The 24,315-nt window shown below is 40.2% G+C and overlaps 2 protein-coding genes and 1 long non-coding RNA gene across 4 annotated transcripts; 2 read left to right on the forward strand and 1 right to left on the reverse strand.

Moving 5' to 3' along the window:
• The first annotated feature begins 2,986 nt into the window (after window positions 1-2,986).
• On the forward strand, window positions 2,987-6,793 carry LOC131243911 (uncharacterized). 2 transcript variants are annotated; one of them, XR_009170218.1, is made up of 3 exons: window positions 2,987-3,331; window positions 3,415-3,549; window positions 6,673-6,793. It is a non-coding gene; the product is annotated as an uncharacterized LOC131243911 (long non-coding RNA). The 2 variants fall into 2 exon arrangements; XR_009170217.1 differs by having other exon boundaries at window positions 6,658-6,783.
• Window positions 6,685-8,277, reverse strand: LOC131243910 (uncharacterized). The gene is made up of 3 exons (XM_058243525.1): window positions 8,143-8,277; window positions 7,741-8,067; window positions 6,685-7,049 (listed from the first exon to the last, which is right to left on the reverse strand). Exons 1-3 carry the CDS (start codon window positions 8,228-8,230, stop codon window positions 6,685-6,687), a joined length of 780 nt encoding a protein of 259 aa, XP_058099508.1. The 5' UTR covers window positions 8,231-8,277.
• Window positions 8,278-15,884: 7,607 nt separating this feature from the next.
• On the forward strand, window positions 15,885-22,829 carry LOC131243912 (fructose-1,6-bisphosphatase, chloroplastic). The gene is made up of 4 exons (XM_058243527.1): window positions 15,885-16,420; window positions 19,530-19,754; window positions 20,132-20,638; window positions 22,643-22,829. The coding sequence occupies exons 1-4, from the start codon at window positions 15,989-15,991 to the stop codon at window positions 22,712-22,714; spliced, it is 1,236 nt and encodes a 411-aa protein (XP_058099510.1). The 5' UTR covers window positions 15,885-15,988; the 3' UTR covers window positions 22,715-22,829.
• Window positions 22,830-24,315: the final 1,486 nt, after the last annotated feature.

Raw genomic sequence — 24,315 nt, forward strand, 5'->3', positions numbered from 1 at the left:
TGGGTTAGCTTTGGCCCGTTAGGCTGTGGCTAATCCACGTTAGTGGCCTGTAGATATATGGTCCTGATCATCTAAAGCAGCATGTGAACCCGCTAAGAACCATCTAGTTTTACTTAGACTATGGATAGCCCTCCATTTTTCCATCAAGCAAATGATCCAATTAACTTATGGGTCATTAGTAATGCAAACTGGCTATCCAAATTCCAAAGTGTAGTTCTATTCTCTTGCTGTTTTTAGCCCCTGTTTGTTAGGTAGATGGCTATTAAAGTCCCTTAATATATATATAATATATAGTAATACACCATTCTCTAACAGCCCAAGCTTATAGTGCAATTGGTTGTTTGACATGTTATCAGAGAGTAAAGTTATGAGTAGCAAATATGTTTTTGTTCTATATTCTTGAGGCCATAATTACATATTAGAAATCATATTTCTTTTTGGCGAGGATTAAAAATGGAGAGATGCTTCAACTCTTATGGTTGCATTAGTATATTTAGACCTTCCTCCACACTGATCTAGATTACTCATTAGGTTCCAACACACATTTCATGAGCTAGCATTAAAACATAAAATCGATCTGAAAAATATTAACCATTTGATCAATGACCTTTAATATGGATGGTCAAGATCATTTATATTGAATCAACAATTTGATCCATCTTTTTTCTTAGGACCCATCATGGATTGCTTATGATTCCAAAAGGTCACTTTTTGTAGGCAATTGTAACCATCACATTCATGGTTTGGGAAAAGGATGGTTGTAGAAAAATAAAGCCAAATCAAGGATGGTTAGATCATCGGATAATTTCAATAGTAGCCTATGATATGTGTTTTGGACTTAATGGACCGTTCAAATGAATCGATTGAACTGTCCAAGTGAATTGGTGTGCAACTAGGAGGACTAGAGCATTTCTCTTATAAAGATTATCTTGATAATCAACAATCATGATTTCTAATATACAATTATGATTAACTAAGATGAGATGGACCCCTTTTTCGGTGTCTGCCAAAGGGGCTCTCCATTCATGTCATTTACGATTAGAAGAGGATTTTGCTTAAGCCCATATGCATGTGTACCAAAATTAGAGCCCACACTGTTATTTTGTCTAGTTGTCTAACTCAAGAGATGATATTGCAGTGCCTGAAGAATTGCAATATGGTCTAGCCATCCCTCTATGGTATATGTGGCAGGGTGATGTGAAAATTCTATTCGCCTATACAGAGCCCAACTGGGATTATTTATATCTCAAAAATAACACCTATTCAACAAGCCTATCCATCTGATCCATGCACATTAAAGTAACGGTTGAAAACAAAAATAATTAATGGTCAAATATGCAATAGAATGCATTATAGGAAAGGTAACGGATAGGATTGTTTCATGGGTTTTGTTTTTGAAACCATCTGTCCTGGTGCCAATATATGGATGGATAGGATGATATATCACGTACCCTGTGCCACATGTTCATGGAGAGATGGCTCTACCACATACCATTTTTCCAGATCTACCATATCATCTCCCACATCGATTTTCCATTGCATAGAGGCTGTTTGGAGGGAAGCAAAGTTGAGCTCCAAACGTGTTGAGGTAAAAAGCTTATACATAGTATGTCAAATCCATTTTGTATGTAAAAATAATAAAAATAAAAAGGAAAGGACTCTATGTACTTCAAAGTAGACCGCCAATCTAATATATAATTGTTTAGTCCCAATCCTCTGCTTCTCACAAATAGAAATTTTTCATTTGTTAAAGTGTGATTGGGCCACATTATTATAAACTACATTTAATGCAGCAATATTGACCATATCATTACTAAGGTGGACCAATCATAATGCAGGAAAATAGAAAATCGGCAAGCAGAGGATTTGAATTCTTGTTAAAAAAGTAGGTAAAGCTTATTATACATGTGAATACAATGTTTTGTAAACATGCATCTCATGCGTCAAATGTGACATGTGCAACTTGCCATGTTCATATGCCCCAGCTGAATGGTAGACAGTGCATGCTTCAACATTTAGGTCTTCGGTTCAAACCCACCTTACCATTACTCCATTATATTGTGAAAATTGTATTAGGTTTATAGGAATATAGAGAAGAGGGGGGAAATTCGTAGGAGATCTTACAAAGATACTTGAATCCATCTATATAGATACCTGTAGTATGTACAGGATACCCCATATGCCAACACCTATTAAAAAACACTTTGCTCACATCCAAATGGCCATAAAGAATCATATGGCTTTTTTCTTTCTTTTCTTGTGTTTCTTATGCATACAAGAGAGAGAGAAGTGAGAGATCCTATTTGGAACATGGGATTAAATGGAATTGATTCTAGAGATACCATGGTATTTTTACAATTCAATCTTACATTTGGGGTCAAATTCTTCTTTTAAAAAAAACACTGTATTAAGTGAAACTAGTGTTTGGAGGACTATGAAGTTGTTATCAACAGATCAAATTTCACAACTAATATTGGTCACTTGTATACATATCCAACTCAATTGTCATGTGTAAAGGACACATACAGATGGATAGTATAGATAAAACAAATACATCAACATGGGGCCCACAGATTTAACGGATGTCAAAATATATTAGAAATCTTACTTTATCTCCTACTGGGACTACATGATATGTTACTTGCATTAATCCAATTCTTTCCATCTTTTCTAAACACGGAGTAGAATTTACATTAGATCAAATGCAATTCCACACTGCTTAATCATCTTTTCCAAACACAGAATAAAATTTACATTAGATCAAATACAATTCTATACCACCTAATTCGACGTCCCAAACAAGCCTTCAGTATCGTGGTCTCTTTCATATAGAACCCCGTGGCTCTCTTTTCGGGGAAAGAGAGAGGTTTTAATGTCAGGATCTCTTCTATATAGACCCCTTGGCTTTCTTTTCAAAGAGAAAGAGAGAGAAAGAGAGAGAGATCCCTTGGCTTTCTTTTACGAGAGAGAGAGAGAGAGAGAGAGAGAGAGAGAGAGAGAGAGAGATTTGTTTATTATCTCGGTCTGTTTTATATAGACCCCTTGGCTTTCTTTTGAGAGAGAGAGAGAGAGAGAGAGATTCTTTCACTGTTCCAGCGACTGTAGGAAGCATCCAAAGGGATCGCATTGATCCTCTTATCAGGGAGAAAGATGGAACTTGGATCATGCGATCCTTTTGGAAACCTCCTCCTGCCGCTTCTCTATCTTGCCAACAGGTGTACATGTTCTTATGGTGCGCACCACAAGTCGGATATATCAACATATCTGTATGTGTACTCACCCACAACTCAATAACCGGATGCATTTCATTCGTTGGGCCACTCGTATACAGGTATGCACTCGATAAGCCCATGCACCTCCAGCTCAAACTAGATTCTTCCCTCTATTAAAATTAAATATATCTTTTTCTTTCAGGAGCATTGGCTTCGCTACACTCCCGCAAGTACCAGGGTGATATGTGTCCGTTACATCTACGCCCTTCCAAAGGTGGGACCCATTTGGAATTTACCGGACCCCAGAATCAGGCCACTCATCCAGCGAGACTCCCATGTGAGTTTGAATAACGATCATTTCGTAGATTTTTTTCTGGCCATTCATTTTTAGCATAAACGTGCGGCCCACCTAATGAATGGACCGACCCGATTCCTGGCCCACAATACATAGGGGGGCCTACTGGATTAGTGAACTGATTATCGCCACCATATACAGGCGCGGGACAGCAGGATCAGACGGCGAATTGCGGCCATCACGTTTCTCTTACGAAGCAAGGGTTTCGCACGTGCGTTTGAGATGTGTGGAGCCCACTGCGATGTTGGTAGCATCTAACCTCTCCGTTAGATGTGTCTCCAAATGCTAGGCCTAAATCCCAAAATCTAACCTGATCTTAGTGTGCCCCACCAAAGGGAATAATGGGGAGGGGAACGCCCACCATTGAAACTTCCAGATAGAACGTGGGGTCCACCTTTAATCCGTTATTTAGGTGAACCTTATAATGATGAAGGGACATTGAAACTCAAGCCGTTTCAAAATTTAGGTGGGCCACAGCAAGTGAATACATAGGCGTGATTTTACATTCCTCCTTGTGATACGTCCCACCCCAGTTTTTTATACAAATGATTCTTGAGATTATGGCGCCACAAGATGCACGGTTTGGATACTGTAAGTGGGCCCCACTTAGATTGAATACATAATGATTGCCATATGTTTAAACCCATCTGATCATTTCTCAGTCATTAGGGAAAAGAAAATATGGAAGAAGAACCAAAATACTCAATTGGTGTGTAACAACCATCCGGTCATTTAACTCAGATATCTTTCAATCTTGAAGATTTGAGGGTGGATGGTCCAAAATTTCAAAAACTCAATTCGACCCGACAGGTGAGATGGCCTAGCTGGGTGAAATTGTCTCCGAGACTCTGATGAGCCTTTTTAGCAGGGTGAGACTGACCACACACCACATGGGTCCTTAGTCATGACTCGGCAGTAGATCTTATAAGTTTCAACACTAAGGTTAAGGGTTTAAGTACTCATGTGATGTTTACAAGTACAAGTGTATTCATAAACTCAATCCAGAACCTTTATGGTCTTTTTTTAATGGCGGGCATTCAATCACCACCATTTATGTGGTGTAGTTTATTTGAGATTTGGATCGGTCTCATGTTTTGTATTATATCATGAAATAAGTTGGCAAAATAGATGACAGCAGATAAAACACATCATGGTGGGCCCACAGAAGCTTTTGTGTCACAGACCAATACGGACGTGGTTACTGTGTGCTGCACTATGCATTCCAGTCCTCTAAAAATGCCAACCAAAGTAATCGGAAATTGTTCCCCTACAGATTTCTGTGAAGGTACGATCAACTTTCACTTGGAACGTCCCTAACAATCGTCAACCTTGGTTATTCACGTGCCGGCACACATGAAAATATGAAGCACGTGTGAGATCTGAGCTGTCCATGATGTTGGGAATAATGCTTATATTTTCTGCCTAAAAAAATTATGTCACTTTTTCAGTGGGCCATGTAATTTTATGGTGTTTTTTTTATATAGACATTACTCATAAGGGCTTGTTTGGGAGTGTGAATTTGAAACCCTCTGAATTTGAAATCCTCCTATTGTGTTTGGCTTGGTACCTTGGATAGGAAATCAACTTTAATCCAAAGGTAGCTGTGTATTCTATATTTAGAGGGGTTTAAATTTAATCACTAAATCAACTTTAATATTTCTAATTAGTGAACGTATGTAATGTTTGACACAATGGTTGTAATGAGCCCACTAAAATATATACTTTGCCCAAAAATGATGAAATTCCAAATCTCGGATGGGTCACAACAAGATCATGTCAACTAACCAACAATTTTTAACCATTGATTCACATAAAAAATGTTTGGACAGCACTAATCATCATATTAAAGTAATTATAGTGATGCAATTGATAATCTAATTGTTTTGGGACATCATTAGTGGGTCATGTGTCCAATAGAATAATAGTCTAGTGACATACATGTTACAAACATGCAACTCTTGAAAGGATTTTAGATGTAATCCAGGCTCTCACCGTGGATTTCAAACCCCTTGAGGTGATTTCAAACCTCTTACCTTACAGTACCAAGCAACTAAGAAATTTGAAATCCCCTCCAATCCTCCCAAATCCATGGTGCCAAACAACCCCTAAGATTATTTACTCGAGTTTTATTAATTTCATTGAGTGAGGATCTGAAAATTTGAAAAGTGCTTTGGGACAATATATCAAAATGAGGAAGTATCTTTCAAAATGATAAAAATTAAGTTCCTTTAATTATTTATTTTTTTATTTTATTTTATTTTATTATTACTTCTTGTTTTTGTAAATTCATCTTCAAATGGTGAACAGATGGTGATGGTAAAAAAATCATCCATTGGGCCTAAGTTTCTGATAGTGCCCGTTCATCGTAACGTCCATACATTAATGGTTCCGATTATTAGACCACTTATCATGTGGTCCCCAATGGGAGGCAACATATGCTGGATCTGAGTTGCAGCTGAGGCAAAACAAACTCTTTAAATAAATAGACAATCAAGAGAGAATAAAACCACAGTTCACATTCAATCAAAAGAAGGGTCAGAGTTTATAGGGCTAGGATTTCCCGATACAGCATCTTTTTCGGTTCACCAGCCATCAATGTCGTGTCCGATCGTATCAGTGGTTTAGATCATTAAACCATGGCCCCCACTTGTACAAACTAAAAACCTGAAGAGTAGAATTCCACAATTCATCTATGATAAAACGCAAAGTCTCTTTGATGAAATATATAGATACGTACATAGAAAATTTTAGCCATACAATATCTATAAGAGAAATGTTGCAAGTGAACTTTCACATACACCTCTAGCTTTCACGCCAACATGTCACCTTTATAGAAAATCTGAGCCGTTCAGAAGTTGGGCCACTCCATAAACATCACTTGGGTAAAAAAACAAGACTAACTCAGTTATCAGGTGGGCCACACTCGGAAACTCAGTCAGCCCACCAGCTATCAACTGATTTTGATAGTGTAGCCTGGTTTTTCACCCCAGGTGATCTTTATTGTGAGGCCCACCATTTGAACGGCCAGGATGTTCATGCTGGCGGCTGAGAGTGAACTATCCCTTAATCATTTTCATTAATTCAAAGAAGAATGGATCCATGAAGAACCCAATTCCATCAAGCAGAAGCTGGCGCAGCCGCGGCGTCCGTACTGGAGGAAGTAACTGACTCGGGTGCAGAAGCGAAGGAATTAGATGACTCGGCAGACTCGGGCGCAGCACCGAAGAAATTAGTTGACTCCGTCGACTCGGGTGCAGAAGCGAAGAAATTACTTGACTCAGTCGACTCGGGTGCAGCAGCGAAGAAACGAGATGAGTCGGCATCCTCAGGTGTAGAAGTGAAGTCAGGAGATGACTGGGCCGATTGGGGCCCTGGTGCAACATTAGATGCAGGCCCCGCTGCGATCCCCGAGCTCTGAAGCTCCGACATTGCGCGGTGTGGATTGTAACGCTGCAGTTGACATAGGTCAGGTAGAAAGACGCCTGCGTCCATGTTCAGCAACTGGTTAGTTACAATTTTCTTACTCATGGAAAATGCAGGCACCATCATGGTTAAAAGACTGACGGCGACTCAGACCAACTCGTCAGGTGCTGAGTCAAGCCAGAACTCGCCCGAGTCAGGGGTGAATCAGCTTGACTCGCCCAAGTCGGGAGTGAATTGTTCTGGCAACTTGCTGAACTCGACTGAGTTCAACCAACTCGACTTCAAACATGTCATAAATGAATTAGGATCCTCTGCTTGACACGAGCAGAAAAATACTACTTTCGGAGGTCATGATCAGTCCGCATCATCATCACTGAAGTTGTCAACACTGCTACATTTTATGCTGTGTATGACGATGTGGTCCAATTAGATTGCAACAAGCTGGATTGGGATTCCTCATAAATAGATATAAAGGTATGAATTTGTAGAACAAATCAAACTCTTAATATATTATACCATTAACATATCTATGCCACTTTGATGGATGGATGGGATATCACGCCCATGTAACATTTTTCCACATGTATGGTGCATACATGAGATGCCTTGTACTTGTAATCTACCTTGCCTTCCTCACCCTAATGACAATTTCAAAATACTAGCACCATGCATGCATACGTGAAAAATACCTACCTTGCATAGGTGTTAACCAACCTCATTAATATAAATTTAAAAGACTAATCAATCTACCTTCTGCTGAGGCAAGATTGAAGTAGAGATCGACGATGTTTGGACAATTCTGATAACATGTGGTCGAGCAGAGCTTCGCTGTGAACCGGGGCTCCATCAAGGCATCCGAGGAAATCCCAACCATATTCCGATCGACCCCGCAAGCCCGGACACACTGATCTGTCTCAATCCATTCCGCCATCTTCTCGACAATAACCTTTGATGTCGTGCATTGGAAGTCCTTGTTGCCGTCCGGTCGATTAGTGTACTCTATTGAGCAACGTCGGCCGGACGATGAGATCGAGAACGCGCACAGGCTTTTTGGCAAATCCTCGCAGATAATCTCACCTAATTACATGTAAATCATCATTATAAAGCACTAATCAATGGAATTAATGATATTACGTGGGTAAGGTAAATTACCTAAAGCACCATCAAAGGGGAGAGAGAATGCAATGAGAAAGGCCAAGAGCATGCTAGGAAAGGAAGAGAAAGTCATTGAATTTCTCATGATTCCTTTGGTTTTTGGGGAAATCTTGATCTGGGTTTTGTTGGGATTCGGGAAATAAATGGAGCTGGGTGGGACAATGGTAGATATGAAGGGTTTAAATAGTAGAGATTTGAGGGAACGGTCACAACGACCCTGGTGTTTTTTTTAGGCACCTTTGTGGGGACGGCCGCTTTTCTATGTTGTCTCTTGTATTTTTCTCCACTAATTTTAACGTGGCTCTAAATTCGGAGAACGGGTTTAACGGTCCACTTTGGTTTTCTCGGTTGTCATATATAGTCTAATAGAAAATATCACGATATTTTTGCAGAAAATTCATCAAATTACATAATTGTAATAATATCACGAGATTTTCAGAATGTAGGTAGTTTTTCAGGCCAATGTATCACATTTGTAGGATATTGTAGGATATCTGAACTGTAAAAAAGGCATATCTGGTGGGAAAGTCATTTTCCTTGACCCTTCCATTTAGACCACAGATTGTTGTGCGATACCATTTTTACCAAGCATGGCACATTTACATGAAATCCGTACCATGAAAACGGTAGGTCCCACCATGATGGTCATCCTTTTAAAAAAATCAGGCTGATCCACTCGTTAGGTGGGCCAAACATGTATGCTCAGACCATCTCGACACTCACCGTTGAAACCTTCTTAGGCCCCACCGTGACGTTTATTTGCCATCCAATTTGTTCCTAAGGTCACATAGACTTGAATAAAGTCAAAACACGAATATCAGCTTGATCCAAAACTTCTGCAGCTCTCAAAAAGTTTTTAATGGTGGGAATTTAATTTCCACTGGTCCAAATGAGCGTTGGATATGCCTCGTTTTAGGGCTTATATACTAAAATGAAATGGCAAAAAAATTCCACTAGCGTGAGTGTGTCGGGTGTGTGTGCATGTTAAAAATAATAATAATAATAATATCGGATTGCCTGCTGAGTTATTTGTAGTGAGTAAACTCAGTTGGCCCACACCGTCCATCCATTTTTTGTCATCTCCTTTTAATGGTTGAACCCAAAATTCAAGCATATATAAAGTTCAAGCATACTACACCACAGAAATAATAGGAAAAATGACTTTCACTGTTGAAACCTTTATAGGGCCCACGTTGATGTTTATTCATCATCCAACCGGTTTATGAGATCACACAGACATGGATGAAGGGAAAACACAAATAACAGCTTGATCCAAAGCTTCTGTTACCCCAAAGAATTTTTCACCGTAGAATTCCAATTCACACGATTTCCCGTGGTGAGTTCCATTTGAGCTTTGGATATACTTCATTTTTTTATATCAAGCCCTAAAATTATCTTTTAAAATGGATAGACTGAGTGGATAGAATACATAAATTACGGTGGACTCATAGATTTGAATGCATCTAGTCTGTTGAGGGAGTGGATTAGCTGTTGCCAGCTTACTGGTGTTAACCTTACTGTGTGAAGCCCATCTTGATGAATTTGAGTCATATCCATGCCGACCATCCATTTTTACAGGTCATTTAGTTAAGTATGTTATTCCAAAATTTAACCATATATAAATCTCTGGTGTATCACACCACTGGAAAAAGTGGTGAATGACCATTAAAAAAAATTTGTAGGCTATAAAAGTTTTGAATCAAGCTAACCTTTGTATTTTCCTTTCTTTCAGTTTTGTTTGACCCTATCAAGGGGTTAGATGGAAAATAAATATTATGTATCTACTTACATTGGGCATTGGGAATTTTTTAATGGTGAGCACTCAATCATCACTGTTTCTTATGGTGTGGTCCACCTGAGATTTGGATATGCTTAAATTTTGGGACCACAAATTAATATGAGCTGAAAAGGACAATGGACGGAGTGGATATACAACATATCATCAAGGTCGGCCCTACACTTAGGGTAACATGTACTAAGCTGTTACCCAGGTAACACCTATAGCTGGGCAAAATCCAACCTGATCCGGTGAATTCAACCCGATCTAGTGGATCCGACCCGATCTGAATCAAACCAAAGGCCTGGATTGGTGCGGATCGAGTAGGACCACTCAAATTCGATCATACATCAGATCATGGTCAATCCGGACCGATACAATCCGAAATCTGAACGAACCCTAACCCCTCTTTCTCTACTCGAAGGAGGTGCCTCACCCACTCATCTCTCCTCCTTTCTCTCCATCTCTCTCTCCCGTTTTCCCTCCTCTCCTTCCTTCTCTCCTCCTTTCTTTCCTTCTTTCTCTCCCGGTTTCCCACATCTCCTTCTTTCTCTCCTCCTTTCTCTCCCTCCCTCTCCCTAGACTCAACTTGATCTGACTTGATGCGGTTTCCCAGACCGAGTCGGACTCGATTGGGGTCAAGCTAGCAAGGATTCGGATCGAATCGAGTCAGCCCTGCTGGACTCAATCCCGGATCGAATTGAGTTCTGGTCAGGTTCTTAAAAAATCGAATCGAGTCGAATTGGACCCAATCCGGTCCAACTTGACTCGATGCCCACCTCTAGTAACACCTAATTCGTGCCTATCCGTCGAGCCTCTTCCTCTAACAGCGGCCAACCAAATCGGACACAGATTTCCCGCCTGAGATGCGGGTGGGGCCATGATGATGTTTCTGAAAAATCCACTCCAACCATCTGTTTTTTCAGATCATTTTAGGACATGAGACTAAAAATTAGATGGATCCAAAACTCAAGAAGGCTATACGAGAAGAAAAACTGGAGAAAGAGTTTTCTACCATTGAAACCTTTCTAGGCTCCACCTTGATGTTTATATGCCATCCAAACCGTTCATAAGGTAATTACCATTAGGATGAAGTGAAAAGTAAAAAACTTAGCACGATGTAAAACTTTTCTAGCCATACGAATGTTTAAACAATGATCACTAAATTTCCACTGTTTCCTCTTTTGGGACAGCTTGAGTTTTGGATCACCTAATTTTTAACTCATATCTCAAGACGACATAGAAAACGAATGTACTGTTGAATTTTTCAGAAACATCACGGTGGCCCCACCCGGCATCCAGCATGGAAACTCTCTGCCAAAGTAGGGCTGTCAATGGGCTGGGTTAGGGCTGAGTTCTGTCCAAGCCCAGCCTGTAATTCCAAACCTAAGTCTACATTTCATCTTGGGCTATGATGGGCTGAAATAGTCCAGCCCAAGACATTTACACAAAGCCCGATTCGAGTCCACCTGAGCCCAAGCCTTAAACATCTCTATGAATAGATGATATTTTGGTGTGCCTCAGAGAAAGGGGGAGAATGAAAGAAAAAGGAGAAAAGTAGGCTTATAAAAAACTTATCGGGCTGGGCTTGGTTTATGGGTTGAGTTCGGCCCGTTTACAATCAATCACCGGATTTAAGCCCGAGTCCAACCTTCGGGGCTGATCACGACCCCAAACCCGGCCCAATACGAGCCAAGTCCGAAAGCCCGTCCGGATTTCCCGGCCCATTGACAGCCGATGCCAAAGGCTTTCGCAGGAAATCCGCGTCCAAACAAATCCGCCGACGTTCCAACCCTACCGGACGCGGATTAGTTACTTACAGGTTGAGCAGCGAGGAGCAGCGAGACTCGCCACTGAAGTGACGTCACCAAGTTCTGTGGGCCCCACCATGATGTATATTTTGTATCCACACCGTTCATCCATTTGTATAGATCATATTAGGGCATGATCCAAAGAATGAGTCAGATCCAAAGCTCAAGTGGACCCCACCACAGAAAACAACTTGGAGAGTGACGCCCACCATTAAAAAGTTCTAAGGGCCACAAAAGTTTGTGTTTTCCCTTCTTTCACGTCTGCGTTAACATATGAACAGTTTGGATCTCAAATAAACATCATGGTGGACCTTTAGGAAGGTTTCAACGGTGGGCATCACTCTCCCCTCTGTTTTCTGTGGTGTGATCCACTCCAGCTTTGGATCTACCTCATTCTTTGGATCATGCCCTAATATGATCTCTACAAATGTATGGACAGTGTGGATACAACACATACATCATGGTGGGCCCCACATAACTTGGTGACGTCACTTCGGTAGCCGAGTCTTGCTACTCAACTTGTCAGTAGCTAATCAGCGTCCAACGCCACGCGGTGTCATTGTAACCACACAATCCAAGTCTACTGCAGGTGATGAGTTCTCATTTCGAGTGGTGTCGGTTGGTGGGTCGCTTGGATTCCTCCGACGTGGACTCCAACGATAGACACCGACGCGGATTAGCTACTGAACTCGACAGTAGGAGTGTCCCTACTCTAAGTATTCTCACCACGTTCTGTGGCCCCCACCATGATGTATGTGTTGTATCCACACCGTCCATTCATTTGGAAATATTATTTTAGAACATTAGGCAAAGAACAAGGCACATCCATTGCTCAAGTGACCCCACCACAAAAAACAGTGAGGACAATGAGACCTACCATTGAAACCTTCTTAGCCCCAGCATAATGTTTATCTGAGATCTAACTTATTTATAAGTTAACACAGACCATTAGAAAGGGAAAACAAAAATATCATCTTGATCCAAAACTTCTTTGAACCCAAGAAGTTTTTAATGGTAGGCATTCAATGAGCTCATTTGAGCTTTGGTTCGGTCTTATTCTCTGGCTCATGCCTACTTGAGCTTTGTATCTATCTCATTTTTTTTCTCATAGCTTAAAATAATCTCTCCAAAGGAATGGACGGTGTGGATACAATGTATACATCATGGTGGGGCCACAGAACCCGGTGACATCAGTTCAGTAGCAACTATCTACTGTCGGATTCAGTAGCTAATCCGCGTCCGGGCGTGCTACCCAAACAGCGGACACGGATTACCTACGACAGGTGAAGTACCGAGACTAAGTGACGTCATCAAGGTTCGTAGGCCCCACCATGATGTATGTTTTATATCCACACCTTCCATCCATTTGGAGAGATCATTTTAAGGCAATATTTAAATAATGAGTTAAATCCAAAGCTCCAGTGGACCCAGCACAGAAAACAGTGAGGACAGTAGCTTTCACCATTAAAAGCTTCTAAAGGTCACAAAAGTTTTAGATCAAGCCGATATTTGCGTTTACCCTTATTTCATGTCTTTTTTTAACTTTTGAACAGGTTAGATTTCAAATAAACATTATGGTAGTCCTTAGGATAGTTTTAACGGTAGGAATCACTCTCCCCACTGTTTTTTGTGGTGGGGTCCACTACAGCTTTTTATCTGCCTCATTATTTTCTCATGCCCTAAAATGATATCTCAAAATGGATGGACGGTGTGGATACAACACATACATTATAGTGGGACCCACTTGGTGACGTGCCTTCAGTAGCCGACTCACTGTTCAACCCGTCAGTATCTAATCCGCGTCCCTACGCAGCGCACTTTATCAAGAGGCCCTCTCTAATTTCCAGGTCTTAATGCACAAGAGTACCATATTACAAGTGGCACACATGTAGCTAAACCCAAACATACAACTAATGGGACCCATTTGGATGGGGGTATTGACCCAAAATTAGATTGATCGGTACTTTACTACTTTCCACTTTAGCCGTCTATCATGCATTTCACGCAGTCCTAGCATGACGACCATCTACACTCGTACCCCATGATTTGGATGGTTGAGATTGAGTCATACACGTATAACACATCCACAATGGCAGTATGCGTGTGTACAGATCACCACACCCCAGTAGAGGACCGATGATTTCGCAATTTCCGCACAGAACAACCAACCAACCTGGATCACGATTGACTGGAGGGATGAAGATAAGTGGGGCCCACTAAAAACGGAAAGCATTTGTTAGCCTTACAATCCCAACGCGCTACACAACGCAATCCGAATCCCCCCAGTGGCAATGCCAACGCAAAAATAATAGAAATAAATAAATAATATAATTTTTATTTTAAAAAAAAGTCAAGAGACTTTGAATTTTGATTTTACCGAATAATGACCGGACGAATGGAAAAAATCCGGGTTCTTTCAAAAGTAAACTATTACCAAGATGCCTTTGTCTGTGTTTCTTAAAGGAGGTAAAGCCAATAATGATGGCCCCGCATGGTAAGTCATCCAGTTCGTCCAAAATATCCTTTTTTGAAATTTTGGTTTTAAAAACAAAAAGTCAAATATTTTTGAAATTTTTTCATTTTCTTACTTTAAAAAAAAAATGATGTGAAATTTTCAAATGAAAAACTACAATTTCTTTAATTCCATATCAAAAAGTATGAAAAAAAAAAATTGTACTTTATAAGTGGACGTGTGTAGTTCTTTTACTTGGAGAATTGGAGGTTAAGATGCGAGCACTTAGGCTGCACGCAAGCTCGGGCTCAAGCGTGGTTGTAGTGGTGCATGTGCGCATCGTGTTACCGATTAGTTGCTATGTTGCGAAGCGATGCAATGGCATGAAAACAAATGAACCATTGATGACTACGTAGCAACGGTCCACTCCTCTATGAATTATGCTTTTTTATTTTACTTTTCATTGCCGGTAATACAATTACAAGCCCAACTATCTTTTCTTTTTTTTAAGGGACATTTGAATCATAAATTATTTAAAATAAGCTACTTATACCTTAAGTTGCTTATCTTGATTCCTACTTATTAAACTGAAGTGATTAAATAATTTTAAATAAAAAAAAGCTACTTATAATTTATCATAAACCAAATTTATTTGTTTACTATTGTTGTGAGTAGAAAAAGTAACTTATTCAAGAGAAGCTTGCTGGTAGTTTCCTCCATCTTCTCTCCGTCTTATGTTCATTTATAACAGTTACTTATAAATAACTCAACTTAAAATTTAAAGGCAATCAAATGACTCATAAAAGAATATATGTAACCTCAAAGCATCTAAATTTGCATATACCCTATTTGAATGATTTGATCGGCTAATATGTTGATTCATGTCTCCATCATTGTGATATTTGTTGATACTAAAATCCGATTCACCCTTTGTTGAGCTCCAAGCACTCAAATCGAGCCCTATAGCCTACACAAGAGAAAGACAAAGGAGGCTCTAGCTAGAGCAGAGGACCCTCCCAATGCCAAAGTCAAGCTAGGAATCCGAGTCTAAGTTATGTAGAGTAAGCTTAAGGTATGAGATGTTGCATATCTGTTCCTGTTGAAATGTTCTCTATTTATACCTTTTGATTGAAGTGAAAGTGTCCATAAATTTCAGCACGATCTCTGCCATTAAGCGAGAGCTACGCGTGCGCTGATGTCGGTCGTTACCCGGAGATCGTGCACCAAATGATGCTCTAGACATGCGTTATTGGAGTTAATCCCTTTGCATAATCTTCGACCATGTTCTCATCCAAGCCAACCCGTACTCACGACCATCTGAGCTCATGAGCGAGCTTATCCTGGTCGGAGTCAACGGGTCGAATGTATAATGGTTTTTTCCGGGTGTATAATAATTTCTTCTGAGTTTCAGGTCGGTGTCAAAGTTCTACAAAAGAACTTGAAATCAGGTCAGTTCAAATAAACTATTATCAGTCCACGGCTCTGCTCATCTACTTCTCCATGTCGACCTCTGTTGGGTTCGGTTTAAATTTTTCCATAACAATATTCATACTTGGGAGAGTTGGATGTCATGCAAATACCATGTGAGCCCTACAATTCTCTTTAATGAAAAATAAATAAAGACATTTTGGTAATTTCACCTCGCCAATATTTCACCCCTGGTAGCATTATTTTATAAAATCTTACGAAATTTGTACTAAAAATCCCGAAAACCAAAACACCAGAAAAAAAGAAAAAGAAAAACAGACAACACAAACACCTGCACGCACACCTTAGCTAGTAGTAGCTAACGGTGCCACAGCAATGGCCGCTACAATTTCCACGTCTTCTCATCTCCTCCTCTCCGGCAGCACCCGTTCCATCATCCGTCTATCACCGGCCCGCCTCGGTGGCATCTTAGACAACAAGTCTCTACCATGTCTCAGCAAGAAAAACATACACTGCAGCAGCAACGTGGCACAAATCCGATGCGCGGCTGTTGGGACCACATCAGAGTCGGAGACTAAGAAGAAAAGCGGGTACCAAATCCAAACGCTTACGAATTGGCTGTTGAAGCAAGAACAAAACGGGGACATTGATGCTGAGCTGACGATCGTCCTCTCTAGTATATCGACGGCGTGCAAGCAAATCGCATCGTTGGTCCAAAGGGCCGGCATCTCGAACTTGACTGGCGTGCAGGGCGCCGTGAATATTCAGGGAGAAGATCAAAAGAAGCTCGATGTCGTGTCCAATGAGGTCGGTATTACTGTTTTTCGCCTTAAAATCAGTTTCTAGATGGGCTATAGTGATCTTATCGTTAATCACATGTTCTAAGCCGTTGATTTTTGATGGTTTTGACGTTGGTCTCTAGTTCTGCATTCCATGATCATTTGTGTGAGTTTTTTTTTTTTGGTCATTCTTCTAAGTGCGCAGAGCACACCATGCGCAAGTTAGAAGGAACCTGGAGTTCCTTCCAAGGAGAAAAGCTTTGATACTCTGGCAGAGTGTGATGGTAATGAGCAGGCACTTGGAAATTATTCAGGAATTGGATACATGGGATACAAATATCTCTCTAAATTCAGGAATTGGGATCCACCGTGATGTGTTTATGACATCCACTCCGACCATCATGCATGTATTTCCTCACTTGCCAATGGGCCTAAGAAGCAATGCAATCAATGACTCAGGTGGGCCACACGAGTAGGAACAGATGGGAGGAGATGAACACCCTTGATTCTCGATGGGCCCCGCCCAAGTCTTTGAATGGCCTGATTTTTTGAGGTGTGCCATCATCTAGGGCAGATGTTTCATATCAATGAATTGGATGGCATATACATAACGTGGTTGGCCCTCTATGAGAATCAAGGGTTGGTGTTCAATTTCAACTTTTAATCCTGATGTGGCCCATCTAAGTCATAGATTGACATGATTTTTTTAGCATCTGATGATACGAGTGGATTTCATCAGCACCTGGCAGTGAGGCCCACAACAAACCGTTTCCACTGTGGTGAAAACATTTGCAAAATATAATTTCCCTACAAGGAATTCAAATTAAGCTGTCCAAATATGTGTCCCAATTAAGATGTGTCATGAATAAATAAAAAAATTTAAGCTTCTTTGATTATCTGAGTATCGGATTAATGGACATTTATTGGACGATTACATATGGAAAATATCCAATGCTCCTATTTCAAAAACTAAAGCGATCATGAATAAGATATTATGATTGTTGATGTTAAAATCCGACTCATCCTTTGCACTTAAACCAAGCCCGGTAACCTGCACAAGAGAAGGACAAAGGAGACCTTGGCTAAAGCAGGAGACCCTCCGATGCCGAAGATAAGTTAGGAATCTAGGTCTAAGTTATGTAGAGTAGGCTTAGGTGTAAGATGTTGCGTATCAGTTCCTTTCGATATGTTCCTTATTTACACCTTTTGATTGAACTAAATGTGCCTGTCAATCTCAGCACGATCTCTGCCATTAAGCAAGAGCTACGCGTGCGTGGATGTCAGCCGTTACCCAGAGATCGTGCACCGAATGATGCTCCAGACATGCATTACTGGAGTTAATCCCTTAGCGTAATCTTCGGCCATATTCTCATCCGAGCTAACCCTAAAATCTAAGCCTCAATCACGACCGTCCGAGCTCATGAGTGAGCTAATCCTGGTCGAAATCAATGAGTCAGATGTGTAATGGCTTCTTTCGAGTGTGTAATGACTTCTTCCGGGTTCCATGTCGATGTCAAAACTCTACAAAAGAATTTGGAATCAAGTCGGTTCAGATGAACTACTATCAGTCCAAGGCTCTGCTCGTCGACTTCTGTCGAGCTCGGCTCAGATTTTCCCATAATAACGATTATTCAACCAATCTGATTTTCGTGCCTGTTTGGTAGCGTAGATTCAAAATCCTTGGATTTAAAATCCTCTTATTGTGTTTGGCACAATGGAATGGAAATCAACTTTAATCCAAAAGTAGCTATGCATGGTATATATATAGGGTTTGAATTTAATTACTAAATCAATTTTAATATCTCTAATTAGTGAACGTATGTAATGTTTGATACAATGGTTGTAATAAGCCCACTGAAATATATGTTTTGCCTAAAAATGATGAAATTCCAAGTCTTGGATAAGCTACAAGCAAAAGATCATGTCCTAGTGAATAACCAACCATTTTTTAGCCATGACCGTGCCCATCATTATATTAAGGGCCTGTTTGGCTGGACTGATCCCATGGTATTAGGAGGGATGGGATCACGATATCCCGGGATATGCATGATGAGACAAACAGACCAAGTGAACTGGTCCTAGGATATAAGCAATCCCATGGATCTTAAAACAATCCACCGCCATCACCATCATTACCTTAAAATTGATCCCATCCCTTGGTTGGACGGATTGGAAGGTAAAATCCCGGGATATGCCAGGGCGTGCCAAACAGACCCAGTGAACGTGTCCCGGGATATAGCAATCCTATGGATCTTAAACCAATCCACAGACACCACCATCATTACCTTAAAATCCACCCCATCCCTCCTAATCCCATGGGATTCACCCCGCCAAACAGGCCCTAAAGTAATTATAGTGATGCAATTGACTATCTATTTGTTTTAGGATATCATTGGTGGGCCATGTGCCCAATAGTTTAATAATCTTCTGACACACATATTACACGTTCAATTCTTGAAAGTATTTTAAATGTAACGCAGGCTCTCACCCTGGATATGAAACCCCAGGGATTTCAAAACCCCCTGTTACTTTGTGGTGCCATACAAACAGGGGATTGAAGCCCCTTACCTTATGGTGCCAAACAACCACGGAATTTGAAACGAAAAAAAACCTTTTTATCTTGAGTTTATATACACCACTCGTACAATTTCTGATTGCCTGCATATCAAGTGTCTTCTGCTGCCAGAGTATCGAACAACCCCCCTTCTTCGAGCCCAAAGGTACCGACCGTTGGATTTATGGGCACAGATGGGTTAATGGAAACTTTTTCCCCAAAGCGCCAGCCGACCCAAAAACCCCCCGCTCTGATCTTCCTTTAAAAGCAGTCTGATCGCATTCATCAGAAGTGTGCACCCAGAGGGTCCCACCCCTGGGCCATCTTCCAAGTTTTTCAGTATATGCTGATAGTCTGTCAGAAATCATTTGACAGTGACTAGATGATGGTGGTGGGCCCCACTAGTTGATCCCACGTTATCCACCATGTCATACTGTGATGATTGTGTATGTTATACATTGGTTTGTACTTGTTCCTCTCCACCGTCCATTCGACAGGCCCACTCGATGAAGTGCAAGCTCCATACAATGGATCATTGCCTAAATAGGAAGATTAGTAATAATTGGAATGATAATACATGCAGGTGTTCTCTAATTGCCTGCGATCGAGTGGACGGACAGGGATCATTGCATCTGAAGAAGAGGACGTACCCGTCGCCGTGGAAGAGAGCTACTCAGGCAACTACATTGTGGTGTTCGACCCGCTAGACGGGTCTTCCAACATCGATGCGGCCGTGTCGACCGGGTCGATCTTCGGAATATATAGCCCCAACGACGAGTGCCTTGCAGACATCGGCGACGATGATACGGTAACTAAAATTCGCATTTGCAGATTCTAACCATCTTAACTATATCTTGAAATCTTGAAAAAAAAAAAAAAAAAAGGCTCATTGGATTTCATCAAGACCCGAAAAGACATGATCTGATCATGACTCGGTCAAGACTAGTTCAAGACTCGGTCCGACTGGGTCGACTCAACTCAGCAAAACTTGAGTTTGATGAACTTGACAAAATACAATTTTTGCAATTGCGAGTCAACTCAGTCGAGTTCGATCGGTTTGGCACACAAGTCAGCATTGAAGATGTGCATGACTCAGTGGGTCTGAGTCGCTGAGTCTAGAATCCCTGGTTTTTGGGGCTGGTTGATGACTCAGTTCCTTGATCATGTGATATGGCAACAAAACAGCTCGATCAAATAGAGCAGAGGTGTGTCGTCAACGTCTGCCAGCCTGGCGACAATCTACTGGCGGCGGGCTACTGCATGTACTCCAGCTCAGTGATCTTCGTCCTCACGATCGGCAAAGGCGTCTTCGCCTTCACACTCGATCCGATGTATGGTGAATTTGTGCTAACTCAGGAGAACATCCAGATACCAAAGTCTGGTAAGATCTACTCCTTCAACGAAGGCAACTACCAGCTGTGGGATGAGAATCTGAGGAAGTACATGGATAGTCTCAAGGACCCAGGCCCCACCGGCAAGCCTTACTCGTCCCGCTACATCGGCAGCTTGGTGGGCGATTTCCATCGTACATTGCTCTATGGCGGCATCTACGGGTACCCAAGAGATAAGAAGAGCAAGAATGGGAAGCTGAGACTCTTGTATGAGTGCGCGCCGATGAGCTTCATTGTAGAGCAAGCTGGTGGGAAAGGTTCTGATGGGCACCAGAGAGTACTCGATATCCATCCTGAGGAGGTAGAGGTTTTCATACTCTTTTACATTCATTTGGATGGGCTATTGGATTGAATTGCAAGAACTAGTTCAATGAAGAGGAAATATCCAAATTGCTGGTAATTTATTTACAGTGTGTTTGGATGCATGATTAAACTGAATTGCAATAAAATGGGAATAACTTTCATTAGTTTTCGTTTTGGCGGGCAGGGGTCCAGATTGCAATTGGGTTGCCTTTAAGTAGGACTTGAAAGAAATGAAACTGTAATTCGAGGGCTACTTCCACCTTATGAATCTGGGAAGCGTCATTAGCTCTTCGCCTTGGTTAAACTGAAAGTTTGCAGTTCAATCTGCTTGAGCATCCAAACAGAGGTTTTAGTTTGCATAACAAGGAAGTGGCTCTCAAATTTCAGTTGCAATCCTTCCATGTCCAATTTGAAAGCAATCTGATTATAATTTGGAGCCGAATTCCTCAATGTGGAAGATAAATTGCATTTTGATCATTTCCAATTTTTTGAACATATTATTGCAATTCAATTGAACAGTGCATCCAAACACAGCCTTAGTATTCTATCTTAGCTGTTTCAACGAAAACTACGGGATACATGTTTGCCTATGCACACACAAGTTTGAAAAAAAGAAAAAATATATATACCATTGTATAATTGTTTCAACCTTTAAAACTCCTTAAATGCAATTTTTCCCAAAAAAAAAAAAAAAAAATTTGAGGTGATTAAAAAAAAAAGTATTTGATGGTCACTAACATTGATAAAATTGAGTTGAAGGAGAAAAGTTTTAGGTAGAAAGAGATTGATTTATGTAGGGATTACTTGAGAAGGTGTTGAGAGAGAAGGAGAGAGAGATGATATTAACCCAATATTCGATTACTTATACACATTATTTCACATGCTTATAGAATATCTAATCATTTTATATGAAGTTTTAGGGCATGTTTGGTAGACCCCTAAAAACGAGCTCATCTCATTTTCAGGGTCGTTTGGATGCCTGTAAATGGGCTAAGTTGTAAATGATTTACATCATTTACACTTTGCATTTGGATGGCCTTTTTTACCTGTATATCATTTACAGGTTGTAAATGATTTATAGCATTTACCCCCATCTGATTTACAGGCAAAAAGTTTGTATTTCATTTAGAGGCGCTCAGCTATAAATAGAAAGATTGGCTCTCCATTTACAGGACTCGAACAATTTACAGGCAATCCAAATATATACAATCATTTACAGCTTAAAGCCAAACAAGACAGGCTGTAAATCATTTACAGTTTAAACCATTTACGGGCATCCAAATGACCCCTTAGTTAAAAGTAATTATGGATTAGATATCTTGATCTTTTAGACACAAGCAATCAATATCTCTGATATATAAGTAATGTTAACCAAAATGAGATGAACTCATTTTTGGGCATCAACCAAACAGGGCCTTATTTTAATCTTATTTATATATTATACACGTGCAAACATATGGCTGTTTTTCTACACAATTTTTACTAAAAATTGTATTATACCCGAACTTTTCACTCCAAAATATTTGGCGTTTCCATTTCTCTGCCTGAAATTTTCACCATCCTTCGATGATTAAACATGAACGTTTTTCATATCATTTACTTGCCATATGGAATTTTGCTCATCTGACTTAAAGAACAAAGCAAATTCCTTAAATAAAATGAGAATGATGCCCCCAGTGTTTTTTGAATTTTGAACTACCTGATCTGTTTAATGATGCCGACTGTCCTTTTTCAAGAAAAAAAAAAAATTTGGCACTCACCCAACTGTCCCTTTTCAAGAAAAATGGTCTAGTCATCTAATCATCATCTTGAAACGTCTATTCAATAGGCCTGAACATGGATTGCTTATGATTCCATAAATGCACTTTGGTTAGATAATTCCAAGTATCTGATCTATTGCTCATGAGAAACGAACAGTTATAACAAAATCACCAACATTCAAAACGTTATGAATTATGATCTGCTCTTGCATAAAACTCGATTCTTCTTGTTTCTTTGGCAGATACATCAACGTGTTCCTCTTTTCATTGGAAGTGTGGAGGAGGTGGAGAAAGTTGAGAAGTATTTGGCATGATATTCCAAACCCAAAAATGTAATTCAGTTTATTAAGTTGTTGTACTACAATTCCTTTGAAAATGTACTTGAAATTCGTTTTCATACAGAAAGATAAGGAGCCAATGTTCAGTCTATTAAGGTAGGTGTTTGGTTCAAAGTTTTGTTGAAGGACTGATTAATCATGAATTTTCATGATATTTGGTGCAACCAAACGCACCCTTAGCATTTTTCATAATGTTGGATGTTTACAGATGATGTGTATGTTCTCTACCTAGTCAAATGTAAAGACTTGAAGGAGAGGTAGGCAATTTAAAATGCATAAAATGGCATCTTTAGAGAAAGTATTCAAATCAACAGCTTCTAATATAGCAGAAAGTATTCAAATCAAATCGACAGCTTTTCTTGTAGCACAGATCTCCAAACATGTTGATCAAAATTCATAAGATGGACTTCTAAGGGAAAACAGTTTCAGTTACTGTTTCGAAAACCAGACCGTACCCGTACATCGAAATGGGTGATGTCACTAAAAACCTATGGTGGCCGCACATTGTTGAAATGGGAACCAACAGCCACAGAGACCAAGAAGATTGTGCAAGCACACCTATTTTGAGGGGGTCCCAAATCCCTGCTTTTGAGACTTGTGGATTCTAGGTGGACTTACCAATCCCAAAATAGGCCCTTATGAGTTTTGGAAACCAGACCAGACTTGCATATCAGAAAAGGTCACTAAAACCCATCTTGGAAAAGGTATTTCAAATCATCTGGGTCAATGGATTAGATCTTTAATTCATTCATATCATTCATGGAAGGGACTCTATTTACAGTTCCTCGCCATTTCAAAGTGGTGGTTAGTGATGCCCATGCCATCCAAATTATGGGGCACATTGCAGATGGAACATGGCTCGAAAATCACACTGATCAAGCAATCCTAAATTCCTAAACATCCAATGTGTGGCCATCAAATGGATGATCATAAGTAGAATAGCAATTTTCCAAATCCAACGGGAAAAATCAAATGGTTACTATATCTGCTTAGTGTGATTTTTGGGTTTCACTCTCTACCCACAACTGGGTCCGCAATTTTAACTATTTGGACTGCCTTACAACTATGCATTTGTAAGGTGGATGAGTCATCTCTATTTACGAAATGGTGGTGAAAACCACCAAAGAAGATGGTAAGTGTACAATCCAGGTTTTAAAACACCGGTTTTAGTGAACCTTACATGGCCTTGGCATAACTACTCATCTTTTTTCTATCCTTAAATGTCAAAAGCCCGCATTTGTTGGGAGGAGAGGAACCAAAGCACAACTCCCATCTACTGGATTTTATATTGTACTTTAGAAAATTATAAGCTGATTTTGGATGCACAACTAAATTGAAATCAAATATTCAGTTGAATGACTGTAATTACATGGCCAATTATCCATGATTGGTAGACTCAAATCGCAATCAAATTCCTTTCTTGTCCAACTTGAAAGCAGTTCAATCTCAATTAGGATATAGCTGGCCCAATATGATTATTAAATTCAAGAGCTTTTGACATATAACACCCTCTCTTTTGGCCCAAAGACAAATAACACCCTCCCTTATGCATTTTCTCAAATAACACCTTCTGTTTT

The sequence above is a fragment of the Magnolia sinica genome, chromosome 4, assembly GCF_029962835.1.
Source record: "Magnolia sinica isolate HGM2019 chromosome 4, MsV1, whole genome shotgun sequence".
Taxonomy (NCBI): Eukaryota; Viridiplantae; Streptophyta; class Magnoliopsida; order Magnoliales; family Magnoliaceae; genus Magnolia; species Magnolia sinica.

Bases quoted from the DNA above. Each gene is read 5' to 3' on its own strand.
- LOC131243910 (XM_058243525.1), bottom strand. From the start codon at position 8,230: ATGAGAAATTCAATGACTTTCTCTTCCTTTCCTAGCATGCTCTTGGCC. The intron at 8,068-8,142 runs GTAATTTACCTT...ACATGTAATTAG, and splicing joins CCCCTTTGATGGTGCTTTAG to GTGAGATTATCTGCGAGGAT. The intron at 7,050-7,740 runs GTAGATTGATTA...ACATGGACGCAG, and splicing joins CAATCTTGCCTCAGCAGAAG to GCGTCTTTCTACCTGACCTA.
- LOC131243912 (XM_058243527.1), top strand. From the start codon at position 15,989: ATGGCCGCTACAATTTCCACGTCTTCTCATCTCCTCCTCTCCGGCAGC. The intron at 19,755-20,131 runs GTAACTAAAATT...GCAACAAAACAG, and splicing joins ACATCGGCGACGATGATACG to CTCGATCAAATAGAGCAGAG. The intron at 20,639-22,642 runs GTAGAGGTTTTC...TTTCTTTGGCAG, and splicing joins TCGATATCCATCCTGAGGAG to ATACATCAACGTGTTCCTCT.